This window comes from Lynx rufus, unplaced genomic scaffold, assembly GCF_022079265.1.
Source record: "Lynx rufus isolate CCGP_SWC_20201006 ecotype Redwood Valley unplaced genomic scaffold, mLynRuf1.p SCAF_2, whole genome shotgun sequence".
Lineage (NCBI taxonomy): Eukaryota > Metazoa > Chordata > Mammalia > Carnivora > Felidae > Lynx > Lynx rufus.
Window position 1 is genome coordinate 97,738,763 of NW_025814834.1, and position 17,248 is coordinate 97,756,010.

The 17,248-nt window shown below is 39.7% G+C and overlaps 1 protein-coding gene across 1 annotated transcript in view; it reads left to right on the plus strand.

The window, feature by feature from the left end:
• Positions 1–17,248, plus strand: part of NCKAP5 (NCK associated protein 5) — a 778,542-nt gene that overhangs the window by 692,990 nt on the left and 68,304 nt on the right. Inside the window, exon 10 of the mRNA XM_047082267.1 lies at positions 12,468–12,569. Coding sequence (XP_046938223.1) covers positions 12,468–12,569 — 102 coding nt within the window. The remainder of the gene's footprint in view (positions 1–12,467; positions 12,570–17,248) is intronic.

Genomic DNA, 17,248 nt, shown 5'->3' on the forward strand with positions numbered 1-17,248 from the left:
TCTCAGAAGAAAATAGAGAGATTATTTTATTTGTATTTATGCATCGGATATCCATTTATTACTTCACAATTTCCACCCTGGGAGATTAGGAATTTCTCTTTCCACCTTCTTCCTCCGTGCCTGATTCACAAATACATAAACGTTTACTGAACATGCTTGATTAGAACAAAGTGTTGTCTGAAGCAAAAAAAAAAAAAAAAAAAAAAAGAGTAGAAACACTGTTTCATGTCTTGTGGAGAACATGCCTTTTTACTGTATTCTCTGATGCAGTTGTAACTCCCTAATCTGTCATACAAATGTTTGTAAAATCATATCCATTTACTTTTCTCTTGGATGTTACGTTTGAGTCTTTAGTCGATTTGCTGGAGAAACCAAGGAGCGATTTTGACTTGAAAGTCTGGCATCACTTCTATTTCACATTCTGTTTTCAACAGCCTCTCTTAATATGCTGGGGAAAAAAATCCACAAGATTGAAATTTAAATATAGAATATATTTAGCAAACTAATAGAAAAATAAAAATAAATCCACTTGACTTGATAAATCCTACGTAATAGCTGAAAACTGCCATTTGCCAAGAAATGATTTAGCTTAGTGAAATGTATTTTACAGCTAATCCTTTAATGTCTGTTTAACATATTACCTTTCCCACTGTTAATATTGAACAGTATTGTAAGTTAGTAATTTTATGCCCTATATTTCAAATTGCTATTAGGGAGCCACATAAATAACAATTTTCAACCGCTTGTTTGTAACACCATGAGGCATTTCTTACCATGGGGTAAAGTAACAGTGGATTTAAAAAACTGCTGTGGGGATAAAGCCACAGGGAAACTGGTGTGGATCTGTGGCAACAAAGCCTATAAAGCAAACTGAAGCAATAAGTCTGAAACCCTGATAATGTACAACTTAGTATTAACTATCAGGGGCAGTGAGACTATGGGCCCTCGTTGAACGTTCAGCCAGAAATTGAGTTTACGTAATACATCTTCACAAATATTAAATGAATGGGACTCCAGGAACTTGTCCTATTAGAACAAGGACACTGGCCTATAAAATGCAGATGAGTGCATAGCACAAAAGTCATTTTCATGGGCGTCTGATCTAGTCCTTAACGCTAGCCTCCTTGCCAGGAAGTGCCATGAGGGTGAATCCTATAGTCTGTGAAGGCCCCAGCCGTTATCTCCCAAACTCTGAATTTCACTTGTTCTCAGCTTTCTTTTAATAATGTAAGGAGGCACACATCTTATATATAATTCTCCATTTTTTTTTTTTTGGTTTTGTTTTTTTTGTTTTGTTTTGTTATTTGGTTTTTTGTTCTGTTTGTTTCCGAAACACCAACAAGACCTTTCCCCTTCCTTGGAGTTTAATCTTCTAGTGCTAGGCACTAATTCTTTATTTTGATGTCTCCTTGTTGTACTTGCAAGAAGAGAGTAGGGCCCAGGTATGATTTCTTGCCAACAGCCTGGAAAATGAACCCCTTTGGTTCACCAAGGGAGTCACCCTGTATCTTCTTGATTAGCGATTAGAGACCTCTGGAGTGCTAGCAGCAATCTGCACAGTTTTAGCACGCAGTGGTGAAGTAAGCATCATAGGTTGAACCCCCTGCCTTCCCTGCAACCAAGAAGCACCCCTCAAAGGCACAGAAGCTCTGTGTGTCTCCACTGTGTCTGCATTTCCTTCCAGGGACCCTTCCAGTCCCTTCTTATAGACCTCACCTTGCTTGTTTACATAGATAAGAATAACGGAGGCCACAGCTAAGTTCAGCATTAGGAAAAAATGTGGGCCTGGCAAAGGGATAAAGGGGAAAGCATGTGCCTTGGAGACAGTGATGAGTTCAAGTCTGAGCCCTTACTACTCACTGTATGACTTGCGACAGGTTCCTTACTGCTGAGATGTCTCTCTCATCTTTTTGCCTCCATGGTCTTGCTCAACTGTTTGCAGAATGATGTCACACTCTTTCATCTCTGGACCTTTGCATACGTTCTGCCCAGAAGGCCTTTTTTTCTCCCCCTCCTTTCTTGGCTCCTTCACCTGAGTCATCATTTCTTGTTCCTACATTCTCGATTTAGCTATTTTTCTCAGGAAAGCCTCCATGGAGCCCCCTGCTGAGATTTACATGGCACATGACAGTGAGGGTGCCCGATGGCTTGTCTTCCTACCTGTGCCTTTGGGGGTGGGGACTGTGTTTGTTCATCATTGTGTCCTAGGTAAGACATCACAGTGGCAGAGAATGTGGTGTCCTAAGAGGTCATGTGGCAGGATTCTAGCACAGAGTCATGACATGGAGGCTTTTCTTTCCAGGAAGTAACTTTATTTGTGCCAGTACGGCTCAGTTGGGTTGGTACCCTAGAAACAGCCCTGAATGCCATGTGGCGTAGTTTTTTAATACCTTTTTTACTTCTTTGTCTCCCATATATGGTAACACACAAACACGTGGTCTAATTAAGTGCTCTCATGTTAGAAAGTCATGAGGGATGTTGTCAGGTATGCGTATAGCCAGGTTGCCTTGAGGTTTTTTGTTTTGTTGTGTTTTTCCTTAGGGAGGGGACCCTATTACAGGCAGGCGTGACATATGAGTCCAGGTTCAAATCCCTGACTGAACAGTACCTCACCTGCTCTTGTTCTTTAAATTTTCTCATTTGAAAAATCAAAGTTATAATAGTTTCTACCTCATGAGGTGATTATAAGGATTAAATTAGAAAAAAATAATAGGAGCACTAAGCATAGCACCTGGCATGTAGTCTATAAATGTTTGCTGTTTTTCTCGTTAGTTTTATTTTAAGTTAGATCCAAATTTATATACAAAATTGTGTTTTCCAGAAAGAATGTGGAGCTCTAAAGAGGAAATAAAAACATCACCAGTACCAATAAAATTACGATCATAATAATAATGAAATAATAATAATGAAAGTATGTTTTTTGATAAATGAATTAATGATGTTTGAGTGTAGTAAGGGAAGGTATTACATTATACTTCGAGGTACTTCTTTTTTTAATCTTACATGGTTTGTCTTGTCTAATTAATTTGTATTGTTATTTTTGTAAATTTTATATAACGAACCATCATAAGCCAGTTCCAATTATAGAAATTAAGAGAATGAACCCTGCACTCATACTACCTGGGATACTATTTATGTGACATTAGACAAGATTTTTAGCTTCTGTACCTCAATTTCTTACCTATAAAATGGGAATGATGATGTCCTTACTATGGGTGATGATGAGCATTTCAAAGAATAATATACGTGAAAGACATACCTGATGCTAAACACAGCTCAGAAAATGTCTACAGCTACTGATGGGAGTGACCCAAATTACGGGCTAAACACTTAGGCAGAAATAAACAACTCACCTTGCAAAAGAGACCAATTCTCTCTCTTCACGTGAGAAGCAAACAGAATGTGGAAGTCTGGACTTAGAAGGACACATATCTGAGAAAGAATCCTGGCTCTACTTCTTACTGGAATATAACCTTTTGACTTTGGATCCCTTCCTTAGATTTGGTTACCTGAATTTCTTCATCCCTAAAAGTTAAGATAGTAACTTCTTCCACATTTAGCGTGAGGATCCATGAGATAGAGATTCAGGGCAGAGACTTCATACAGAGCCTTCGTACCCCACAGGGCGGGAAGTGATTCATTTCTTCCTAAGAAATGGTGTGTTCAACTCCAGTGGCCACCACCAAAATTTCCAATAGGCCTGGTTAAAATAGCAGGCCAGGTCCCCCCCCCACCCCCGACCCCTGCCTAATTTCTTTAGTTCTATGAAATCAGAGGGAAAATTTGTCCCCCTACATGTAAAAAGCAAAAGCTTCAGCAATCCAGGAAACTTCTCAAAAATAAAGCTTGATTAAAAATGTAAAATGCAGTGTAGATAATTTTACAAAACAGCAGGGGCAATTGGCAAGCACTTATTAAAGTACCTGTTAAAGTAATTAGTGATAAAAATGGAAGTTTCACCGCACTTCTGTATCTCTTAGATCCCAGAATAGGCTCAGGCTGTGCTGAATCATTTCCTGTCTCAGATCAGAGTCAGGGAAGAACACAAAAGGAAAGCTTCAGAGAGTCTTGAGATTATTCACAGGCAAGCAAGTGTGAATCACTCTTCGGAACTGGCTCCCCACCTGCCCACAGGTGGCCTGCTGTGGAACCCCTAACCCTACATTCCCAACATTCTGCCACTTCGCTGTTACATATTAAATATTTCTGAATCTTTTTTGTTGTTGTTTTCTATAAAGAGACCAAGAGGTTTGGAAGCTTGAGAGTGAGAACTAAGCCCCTGTTGTGTGAACATTTATTACACAGAATGTTATCTTACTCATATGTAACTGTGTTACCAGGCTGACCCCCATCCCTCCCCACTTCTGCCTCTGTATCACCCTTACTCTACCATGATCTCTTTTGCATATTCTGCCTTAAGAATTCTTATGGTTTTTTTTTGTTTTTTTTTTGTCTCATCTCTGTGGGCTCTTCATTGATATTGAGTGGGCTCCACTAATGAGCTTCCTTGAGTCTGTTCATAGTTCATAGTTGGGACTCTGTACACAGTAGATGCTTCATAAATGCTTCTTGTTGAACTAATTAGAGTGGAGGTTCCCAAGGGCAAGGTCTGCTCTTTTCATCTCCATTCATCTTCCTGCTGGTTCTCACCCTGTGGGTCCTCGGGGCACTGTTAATGGAGTTTCAGAGGACAGGACAGATTTGAGATACTCCAGTCATCAGTTTAAGCTGCAGAAGTGCCCAAATGAACTTCCTAGTCACCAAACCCAAATGCTCCCTTAGGCAGCCACCAGATAATCAGGTTGTCATGGTAGCAGAGACCCTTAAAGAAGGTTTTGAATATAGCTCTGGAATAATTGTTTCAAAAGTATTTTATAACCTTCGATCCCAGAGAAGTAGAAAAGAGGATGTAGGACCATGTCATTTACAGAGGCATCCAGAGTGAAACAGAGTGTACCCAGGGCATCTAAAGATTGATATTCAGGGCAAGTCTAGAAGTTGTCGGGAAAAATATAATTGCAGCAAGAACTGTTGTATATGGTTAAAAAAAAAAAAGAGAGAGAGGTAAAATTTCAGACTCTGAAGTGAGATCAAATCTTGGTGAAAGTGTTTTTTAAAAAGCTTCCAGGAGAACATTTGAAAACCATACTCTGTCGCATCAGCAAGGTGGCTGAATGCAGATATTATGTTTTATCTTTGTATCCCAAAATGGAAATAATGGCATAATTAATTAAACATCAGCTCTTATCCAGAAAGATTTTGTCCTAGGCTCAAATTTTTGTGAATCTAAGAAATGATCATTTATACTCAGTTATATAATATACAGTTATGTCATATTCTGTTTTATAATAAATTCTTAATGAAATGGAATGAAACCTGTAACATGTGAACCAGGGGTCTGCTCTCCTGATGGTATCTGGAAGGGCTGATGAAAAATCACATTTCCTGAATATGGCAAAAATATTAAGTCTAAGTATATGCATAAAGTAAAGCTTTGTTTTTGGGTTGTTTTGGTTTGGTTTTTGTTTTTTTGTTTGTTTGGTTTTGGTTTTGGTTTTGGGTTTTTTTGGATAATAATCTGGTGAGTAAAGCTTCCAAGGAGAAATTATCTTAATCAGTCTCCACACTATTGATATTTCTTTGAACTTCCTTCCGGAGCCTACACATACCTATGAAAATTGCCTTGTTATCCAACAGGAGGAACAAAGCTTATTCACCTGGTTATGTCTAGCTCAGAGCCATATTTAGAACATGTCTCTTAAACATACCAAATCCACCACTTATGTTTTCTGCCCCTGTAACAGAGGCTATCCAGAAAGGTGGTGAAATTGCAGGAAATCGTCTGAAGTTAGGAGTATCAAAAGACGCTCAGAGGCTTTCATAATAGTGCACTCCAGACTTGCTTCCCGTGTGGTGGGATTAAAGGAGATGAAACAGGAGCCACAGGGCCAACCTGGGGCTGAGTTGAGGGAGCAGGAGTGGGGCTCGAGGAAGCTTTCTGGAGGCTGTGAGTTGAGATGAGCTCTTCAAAGTGGAGTCAGGGTGATCAGCAAACAAAGCTGGAGCTGAAAAAGCAATGAGTTCTTCCACTCGAGAAATCAGCCCGGGATCCAGGCCACTAGATTTGCAAGTGAGGGTGATCCCTTAAAAAAGTCCAAGTTCAAACGAGCAGCCAGCCAAGAGCGTGGGAGCAGCAGTGCGCAGCAAAGGAGCAGGCAGGAGGAGGGGAGGAGGACGCCCTGATATCCCGTCTCGTGGGCCGGATGCTGAACAGTTAAAGATGCCAATGGTGAGGGGGCAGATTTTGAAAAATTCTTGCGTCTGTCTTCTAAATATCCTGCCATGCACTTTTGAGAGTAGAAGATACCTTCAAATGGGTGGAGCATATTGTGAACAGAATTCAGGGAAATGTCACTAAAGAAGGTTTAGCAGTAGTTCGTGTGGCAATTAACAGACCTTTTCACTTGATAAATAAAACAGGATTTCAGGAATTGTGGGCACAGAAGCATCCCCTTTAACTGAGAGACTTTTTTCACAGAGAGAAAAAAGCAACTCTGGAGAGAAGATACAACAGGCCTGAGGTAGAATTCTGGATATCCACACAGTAGTATCTACCAAGGTCAAGTAAATCAAGGGTATTGAGGCAAATCACGTTAAAAACACTAATTCACTTCTACCTCTGCTGCTGAGCCTAAATTACTCATGTTGGTAGAACCCATTAATCAGATGTACACCATATCCACTCCCATAACGTCTCTTTTTTACAGATATTTGGATTTTCATAGTTAGAGGGGAGAATAAATTGTATGAGTGATTATAAGCCTAGAATAATTCTCTCACCGAATCAGACTAAAGGAAGAAAAGCCCTTTCCTCTTTACATCTTACACTGAGTTAATAACTTCTGAGATCTTGGCATGAAAAACCCACACGTTCCTTTTCACACGTTAGGAAGTACATTGATGGATGCAAAACCTGCTCTATCACCCTGCTCCACTTGATGTTTCCAGCCTGGTTTCCCACGCTGCCCAAACTTCTCAGATAAAGATATACTTTTCACCCTCACCTTGTGCCACTAAATGAGGATTCAGTGCTTTCCTGACCTCAGAAATCAGCAGCCTTACAGTGAAGACCTCATTTCCATCCTCAGCAAAAACCCAGAGGCAGAATTCTATTAAATGCACAGTCTTCACTGAGCGCCGGAGAACTGCAGCTCCGTGAGTGAGGAGAGAAACAGGAAAAGGGAAACTGGTCCCCTAGCCCAGCTCTGAAGGCCCAAGTGCACTGCCACGTCCAGTCTCCACTACCATCGTTAACTGGCGAGCTGCCAAATCAGTATCTGCTGCTCTGAAGGGGCCACTCTGCCCTCATCCCACCAGATATAGAGCAGCTGGCCCTGGGCACAGTCTGTCAAAGGGAACGTTTCTCTGCTTTGAATTACAGGTTCAGAACCGTGCGGAGAACATACTGCGGGCAGACCCAAGATAGGGTCATCCACCAAATATCAGTGACCCGGTGTGGTTCTGGCACTAGCCGCCCCAGCATCACCAGGCCCCTCAGAGCTGAGCTTGGTATTTTATACTGGCATGAGGGAGTGTTCTGACTATGGATTGCAATACACTTTAGCACATCACATAAATCCCCACCCCTGTCTCTACATAATGACAGAAAGCACGCCTTTTCCCTGTGAAGCTGAAAGTCCTCAGGGGGAGAAGTCCCCTTGGGCTGCTGACCTAACCCTATATACATGTGTGACTATGTATGTGTTGTATGTATAGTGTGTATGTGTGTGTGTGAATCTGTGTTTGTTGACTGACTGATGGAGTGGCTATCCTGTATGTTACAGAGTGCTTATCTCAGAGGAGGACTATCTCAGCCAGGCTAATATTAATCATGATAGCAAACCCCCAAGTGAATAATGTCTCAAACCCAGTACACATTTATTTCTTCCTCATTGAAAGTCCAAAAAGTTATCTCTGGTCCCTAGGTGGTACCCTTTCAGTCGGCAATTCAGGAACACAAATTCCTTCTCCCTGGTGGCTCCATCTTTAACACATCGTTTACAAGATTGTTATGCTCAGTTGGCTACATCAAACCAGTGGAGGGGAAAGAGCCTAGCACACCACACACCAAAGGTATTCCTGGGCCAGGAACAACATCACTTTGGTTCACACTCCACAGACTAGAACTAACTATGTCACATGGCCACACCTCACTGCAAAGGAGGGAAATGCCATCTAACTATGTGCCCAGAGAAAAGAGGAAATCCATTCCATGACACTTAGCCAGTCCCTGCCACAGGGACAAAGCAGAAATACAGGGCTTGACCTGCATTCTCATAGAGCTGATCACCCTGTTAGGAAAATAGACCCTACATACAGGAGCCATTCAGCCATCATGACCCTCAGGTTCAGGGCCAAAATGGGCCAGGGATATCATCTGGCTAAGTGTGGAATCCAGTATGGGCTACTGATGACAGACAACCTTACAGGTAGGGTTTTAATGCAATCCTGAGGTATGAGCAAGTTTTTAGGTGGGTGGGAAGGAGCACCGAAGGTGTGCCATGAGAAGATAGACAAAAGCATCAGCTCAAAAGTGAGAGGGACTGGATAATACCAGTCTGGAAGGAAGGGAGGGGTAGACTGTCTCCATCAAAGGGAGCGTTTGAGCAAACAGATCTCACTGACCTCTGGTTTGGAAATGTGTGAGGTTGGGAATCTGTATTTCTAACACTAAGTGGAATCTAAGTTACTGAGATAATATAAGAGGTGATGTGAGGTCAATTTTAAACCTCTACTGAATAATCTTGCTACCTCTCATGTCTAAAACATTTAAAAACTCACGTCTCAATCCAAGATTCCTCTCGATTTTCAGGTTAAAAATTCTAAGTTTGAATTATTTCAGGTGAGAGATTTTACCCAGATGGACATTAGCCGTGAACATGAACTATAGATAGGCATGTGCTGAGAATTTTCCCTCTAAGCAGGGAGACTTCTTTCAAGAGGTCACAGTATTCTCCTGTCAGTTATACTCTTTCTGACAATAACTTTAATTGAATTCCCCATACCTATATTCTACCTACTTTGCACCAAGATCTTTATTTATTTATTTTTACTATTTATTGATCTTTGAAGGAGAGATAGAATGCAAGCAGGGGAGGGGCAGAGAGAGAGGGAGACACAGAAACTGAAGCAGGCTCCAGGCTCTGAGCTGTCATCATAGAGCCCGATGTGGGGCTCAAACTCACGAACCGCAGGATTACGACCCGAGCTAAAGTTGGTTGCTTAACTGACTGAACCACCCAGGTGTTCCACGCCAAGTTCATTACTAAGCACAGATAACATCACGGTACCAGTTTGAAAAGTGATGTGCTTATTCTCTTGTACACCCTGTATGTGCGTGTCCATGAGAATATGTTCACTAGGGTATTATATATACCTATACATATGTGAAAATATAAGCCTTTCATAAAAATTCTTCTTATAAGAAATGTAACAACAACAAAAAATAAATGTAACATATATGGACTTTTGAGCTTTCTTGGTTATTTAAGGCAAACTGTGTGAAAAGATGATATTTACCCACCATTTTCTTGCCTACCGCCTTAACACAGAAATAGATTTTGTTTCCCAAGTCAATTTGTATTTGCATATGTGGAAATTTGCCTTACATGTGTGGAAACTCTAACAACAGAGGATCCATGTTTACCTTAGCATTTAAGAAATTACCTACCAACAACTCTCAGTTTTGACCAGTAATTGGTGTAAGGCTGTGTGAATTTCCGCACACTGTCCTGTCTGTTTTTGTTCCCAACCATGGCAACACCTCTCCCTACCTTTGGGGTAGGTTAAGTAGCCACTTCCATCCCTCCATACCCAGCAAGGAATCGGAGACAGAGATGCAGTTACATTCCCAAGATCTGGTAAAACTCTTAGAGCTGGAACTCAGATCACCTGGCCCCTTGTCCTAGGACCTGCCCCCTCTCTCACACCATGTTACTAATTTCAATTGAGGGGAAGTGAGCATTTGGATATAAACTGCTAAAATATAACATCATTTAGGAGGATGCATTTATACATACATAGATTCACACAGAAAGCAAAGGATGACATCATATATTTGATAAGGAGTGAAGAGCAACCATGAACCAAATTACATCAGATAGCTAACGTAGAAGGACTCTTCCCCAATATCACATGATATACCACTCAAAATCATCATTTCTTTTCTTGAATGTCATTTCCTATAACTTGGACTGTTTGCATATTGATAAATGGATCCTTATGTCTCAGAACATTATCATTCTTTTGGCAGTCTCTCAATCTTTAAAATGTATATGTGGGTAGAAAAAATACAAAGACATCTTTTTCTTTATAGACTACAACAAGCATCAGTTGGGTACTCGCTACTTACTATTACACACTGTGGTAGGTCCCGGGGATTAAATGACTATTGCCCCCAGCTGACTCAGTTTCTAGAGGGAGCTCAAGCTAAGGATTCTAAAAATTGCACAGAAACAACATCCTGACTCTAGTGACCTATTGATGTCTTAGCTCTTTTGAAAAAGTTAGAATTTTCAAAATAACAGGCAGCTGGTTTAAAATTTATGCCCTTTTTGGTCAAAGGAGCCCCACAAACACAGATTGAGGAAAGTACAAGTATTGGTCTAAAGCAAATAGTGGGGGTGCCTGGGTGGCTCAGTCAGTTAAGCATCTGACTTTGGCTCAGGTCATGATCTAATGGTTCATGAGTTCAAGCTCCACATCGGGCTCTGTGCTGACAACTCTGAGCCTGGAGCCTACTTCAGATTCTGTGTCTCCGTCTCTCTCTGCCCCGCCCCCACTTGTGCTATCTCTCTCTAAAAAATAAGTAAATATTAAAAAATCTGGCGGGGGGGGGGTTGGTGGGTGGCGCCTGGCTGGCTAGGTTGGTAGAGCATGCGATTCTTGATCTCAGGGCCGTGAGTTCAATCCCCACTATGGGGGTAGAGATAGAGTTTAGGGGCACCTGGGTGGCTCAGTCAGTTAAGCATCTGACTTTGGCTCAGGTCAAGATCTCACAGTCTGTAAGTTTGAGCGCCGCCTCAGGCTCTGTGCTGACAGCTCAGAGCCTGGAGCCCACTTTGGATTATGTGTCTTCCTCTCTCTCCCTCTCTCAAAAATAAATAAACATTTTTTAAAAACTAATTTTTTTGTTGATTTGAAGAAAATAGTGATTTAGAGCTTCACTGGGAAGGAGGACAATGATCCATAATAGAAAATATGCCCTCCTGCTGAGGGATGCAGCACAGTTCTACCTCAGTGCTCATCCTCCAGCAGGTGCTGAAGGCATGTTCGTTGAGTGGCCAACTAACCACACACATAGGGGCTGTCATGCAAGTTCAGTCCGAGGGGAGTCAAATGGAGAAGGTAGTGAATGTGCCTCATTTTAGTGGAGTTTAGGGTCCCTGCTGACAATGGCACATCTGCAAGAACAGAGTGACCGGTGGGGCCACCCCTGTACTCTAAGATGATCCTAACACTAATTAGTGACACAGAAGCTCAGACATTTCCTGGATCAACATCTGTATGCAGCAAGGCCTTTCCAGGGAGAAAAAGTAATTGAAAAACTTTTCAGAGGTGAGGGAGGCACGCCTAGCCACATTATTTACTTACTCAATTCGATTTTTTAGTGTCTGAAGTCACAAAAGTTGTAACCAAGACAAACCAGGCTACAAGTACCATTTTAAAATGTCATCAGCCTTGCAGAAACATTAGACATAAATCATGAGTTTTATTGTATTTGCAATTAAACAGATCAAATTTAATGTCCACAGAAAAGCCTTAGTAATTAGTATAAAGATTAATATAGTGAAATGTCCCTGGTTTAGCAGGCCTCCCAAGCAAAGCTGAAATAAAGAATTGAGTATATAATCAAATAGCATGTGAATATTAATGCGCAAAATCCTCCACGTCCCCAGCTCCCAGATGCAATTATTTTCTATTCACATTAATTGTTCCTAACAGATGACATTAATGACTTTGAGTTAAAATGTATCCAAGGGAAGATTTTACAAGATCAATGCTGTTTAGAAATAAGGTCACTTTTATAATTATTTGCTCAGATTTTAACCACTATTCAACATAATAAGGTTAACATGGTGATTGTTTTCTAATGTGAATATTGAAAGTTATTTTTCATACTAGCCAGTAAGTGTATTGGATGATTCACATTTTTCCTCCTACATATTTTTTCCTACTAATACTTTCCAGCACAACTGACAGACAGTGAGAGTGTGATTACTATTTATAAGCTATAGTTTTCACATACATACATATGGCTTGCTCATAAACTAGAATAAACGTTTTGGGTTAGGACATGTATTATCTAATCTAGAAATGTCAACTCCTTTGAGATTTAGCTGGCCAAGCCAGGATTTGGAAACAAACAATTAAATCACCACTGTGCAACATTTCTGCTTTTTACCTAGAAACTTCACTCACGCATCTTAGATCTTTCATCTGGAGATTTGCTCTCAGACGTGGAAAGAAGCCGAAGTCTGACGCAGTCACGAACTGATGTTGAGATTCATGTGAGTTTCCCTCTTGCCTTCAGAATGCTTGTTCAGGTTATTTTCCTTCCATCAAATATGATGTCACAAGTGAACCATAAAGCGCATCCTTGAAGCATTGTCAGGCAGATAAAAATACCTTCCTTTCTTGTGTTCTCTGAAATTCAATATTATGTCCCCCAGCTGATAGAGTAAGCAGAAAGTGTCACTCTTGGCAAAAATATCGTAAATCTTGACTTTGTCCCCAAGATACCTTTTTGGGTATTGATTACATCTCAAAGTCTCTGAGAAATGGTCAAGGAGCTTTTTATTAAAGCCCATGTCCTATATTATTCATCCTACTTTTATGATATATTATGTATGAACTTTTAAAAATTCATGGGCTGTACATTTTTTTTAGCTAGGGTTAGCTTTGTGCTTATTTGGCAAAACTTTAACCAGCATGGCTTTTAACTCTCATTGACATAAAGAAAGTAACTTGAAAAATACAAGAGCCAAATAAATATGTAATGAAAAATGTTAGGCTTAAAACAGTGACAGATGAACATTTGTGGATAATTGGCTTTTGATTTTGTTGTATAACTTTATCAATGTAGATAGGATATTCTATATCAAAGGTAAATATTCTCAATTTAGATTGGAATTAAATTTCAGTGGAATGCTGTCACTTTAAACATTCATGAAGACCTTAATGCCTTCCAATCTATAATATGGCCTTAAGGTCAGGAATTTTTTAAGTGTGCAATTTATATCCAAGAAACTCTTGCCTTCATTCACTCTGTCTCTCTCCTTTTTTTTCATCCATATTCGTTTTTTAAAATATAATTTATTGTCAAATGGGCTTCCATGCAACACCCAGTGCTCATCCCAACAAGTGCCCTCCTCAATGCCTATCACCCACTTTCCCCTCTCCCCAACCCACCATCAACCCTCAGTTTGTTCTCAGTATCCAAGAGCCTCTTATGGTTTGCCTCCCTGCCTCTCTGTAACTTTTTTCCCCTTCCCCTCCCCCATGGTCTTCTGTTAAGTTTATCAAGATCCACATATGAGTGAAAACATATGGTATCTGTCTTTCTCTGCCTGATTTATTTCACTTAGCATAATACCCTCCAGCTCCATCCATGTTGCTGCAAATGGCTAGATTACATTCTTTCTCATTGCCAAGTAGTATTCCATTGTATATGTAAACCACATCTTCTTTATCCATTCGTCAGTTGATGGACATTTAGGCTCTTTCCATAATTTGGCTATTGTTGAAAGCACTGCTATAAACATTGGGGTAAAAGTGCCCCTATGCAGCAGCATTCCTGTATCCCTTGGGTAAATTCCTAGCAGTGCTATTTCTGGGTAATAGGATAGTTCTATTTTTAATTATTTGAGGAACCTCCACACTGTTTTCCAGAGTGGCCGCACCAGTTTGCATTCCCACCAGCAGTGCAAGAGGGATCCATTTCTTCACATCCTCTCTAGCATCACAGTCTCCCGATTTGTTCATTTTAGCCACTCTGACCAGCATGAGATGAGATCTCAGTGTGGTTTTGATTTGTATTTCCCTGATGATGAGTGACATTGAGTATCTTTTCATGTGTCTGTTGGCTATCTGGATATCTGCTTTGGAAAAGTGTCTATTCATGTCTTCTGCCTATTTCTTCACTGGATTTTTTTTTTCAGGTGTGGAGTTTTGGTAAATTATTTTAGACTTTGGATACTAGCCCTTTATCTGATATGTCATTTGGAAATATCTTTTCCCATTCTATCAGTTGCTTTTTAGTTTTGTTGATTGTTTCCTTTACAGCACAGAAGGTTTTTATCTTGATAAGATCCCAATAGTTCATCTTTGCTTTTAATTTCCTTGCCTTTGGAGATGTGTCGACTAAGAAATTCCTGCAGCTGAGGTAAAAGAGGTTTTTTTCCTGTTTCTCCTCTAGGGTTTTGATGGTTTCCTGTCTCACATTCAGGTCCTTCATCCATTTTGACTTTATTTTTGTGTATGGTGTAAGAAAGTGGTCCAGTTTCATTCTTCTGCATGTTGCTGTCCAGTTCTCCCAGCGCCATTTGTTAAAGAGACTGTCTTTTTTCCATTGGCTATTCTTTCCTGCTTTGTCAAAGATTAGTTGGCCATACTTTTGTGGGTCCAATTGTGGAGTCTCTATTCTATCTCATTGGTCTATATGTCTGTTTTTGTGCCAATAGCATGCTGTCTTGATGATTACAGCTTTGGAGTAGAGGCTAAAGTCTGGGATTGTGATGCCTCCTGCTTTGGTCTTCTTCTTTAATATTAGTTTGGCTATTCGGGGTCTTTTGTGGTTCCATACAAATTTTAGGATTGTTCTAGCTTTGAGAAGAATGCTGGTGCAATTTTGATTGGGATTAGATTGAATGTGTAGATAGCTTTGGGTAGTATTGACATTTTAACACAATATTTATTCTTCCAATCCATGAGCATGGAATGTTTTTCCATTTCTTTGTGTCTTCTTCAATTTCTTTCGTAAGATTTCTATAGTTTTCAGCATACAGATCTTTTACATCTTTGGTTAGGTTTATTCCTAGTATTTTATGGTTTTTGGTGCAATTGCGAATGAGATCAGTTTCTTTATTTCTCTTTCTGCTGCTTCATTATTGGTGTATAAAAATGCAACTGATTTCTGTACATTGATTTTATACCCTGCCACTATGCTGAATTCATGTATCAGTGCTAGCAGACTTTTGGTGGAGTCTGTCAGGTTTTTCCGTGTAGAGTATCATGTCATCTGTGAAAAGTAAAAGTTTGACTTCTTCTTTGCCAATTTGATGCCTTTTATTTCATTTTGTTGTCTGATTGCTGATGCTAGGACTTCCAACACTATGTTAAACAACAGTAGTGAATGGACATCCCTGTTGTGTTCCTGATCTCAGAGGGAAAGCTCTCAGTTTTTCCCCATTGAGGATGATATTATCTGTGAGCTTTTCATAAATGGCTTTTATGATGTTTAAGTATGTTCCTTCTATCCCGACTTTCTTGAGGGTTTTTATTTAGAAAGGATGCTGTATTTTGTCAAATGTGCATTATTGACAGGTTCATATGGTTCTTTTCTTTTATTAATGTGATGTATCACATTGATTGATTTGTGAATATTGAACCAACCCTGCAGCCCAGGAATGAATCCCACTTGATCATGGTAGATAATTCTTTTTATATGCTGTTGAATTCAGTTTGCTAGTATCTTGTTGAGAAATTTTGCATCCACATTCATTAGAGATATTGGCCTGTAGTTCTTTTTTGATGCTGGGTATCTGTTTGGTTTTAGAATCAAAGTAATGCTGGCTTCATAGAATGAGTCTGGAAATTTTCCTTCCATGTCTATATTTTTGGGACAGCTTGAGGAGGATTGATATTAACTCTGCTTTAAATGTCTGGTAGAATTCCCCAGGGAAGCCATGTGGTCCAAGACTCTTATTTGTTGGGAGATTTTTGATAACTGATTCAGCTTCTTTACTAGGTATAGGTCTGTTTAAATTTTCTATTTCTTCCCGTTTGAGTTTTGGTAGTGTGTGGGTGTCTAGCAATTTGTCCATTTCTTCAAGGTTGTCCAGTTGTTGGCATATAATTTTTCATAGTATTCCTTGATAATTGCTTGTATTTCTGAGGGAATGGTTGTAATAAATCCATTTTAATTAGTGATTTTATCTATTTGGGTCCTCTCTCTTTTCTTTTTGAGAAGCCTGACTAGAGGTTTATCAATTTTGTTTATTTTTTCAAAAAACCAACTCTTGGTTTCATTGATCTCTACTGTTTTTTTGGATTCTATATTGTTTATTTCTGCTCTGATCTTTATTATTTCTCTTCTTCTGCTGGGTTTGGGGTATCTTTGCTGTTCTGCTTCTAGTTACTTTAGGTGTGCTGTTAGATTTTGTATTTGGGATTTTTCTTGTTTCTTGAGATAGGCCTGGATTGCAATTTATTTTCCTCTTAAGACTGCCTTTGCTGCATCCCAAAGGGTTTAATTTGTTGTATTTTCATTTTTGTTTGTCCCATGTATTTTTTAATTTCTTCTCTAATTGCCTGGTTGACCTATTCATTCTTTAGTAGGATGTTCTTTAACCTCATGCTTTTGGAGGTTTTCTAGACTTTTTCCTGTGGTTGATTTCAAGTTTCATAGCATTGTGATCTGAAAGTGTGCATGGTATGATCTCAATTCTTTTCTATTTATTGAGGGCTGTTTTGTGACCAGTATGTGATCTATCTTGGAGAATGTTTCATGTGCACTCAAGAAGAAAGTATATTATGCTGCTTTGGGATGTAGAGTTCTAAGTATATCTGTCAAGTCCATCTGGTCCAATGTATCATTCAGGACCATTGTTTCTTTACTGATTCTCTGTCTAGATTATCTGTCCATTGTTGTAAGTGGAATATTAAAGTCCCCTGCAATTACCACATTCTTATCAATAAGATTGCTTATGTTTGTGATTGTTTTATATAATTGGGTGTTTCCAAATTTGGTGCATAGACATATATAATTGTTAGCTCTTCCTGATGGACAGACCCTGTAATTAGGGCATTAGCCCTTCTTCATCTCTTGTTACAACCTTTAACTTATAGTCTAGTTTGTCTGATATAAGTATGACTACTCCAGCTTTCTTTTGACTTCCAGTAGCATGGTAGATGGTTTTCCATCCCCTCACTTTCAATCTGAAGGTGTCCTCAGGTCTAAAATGAATCT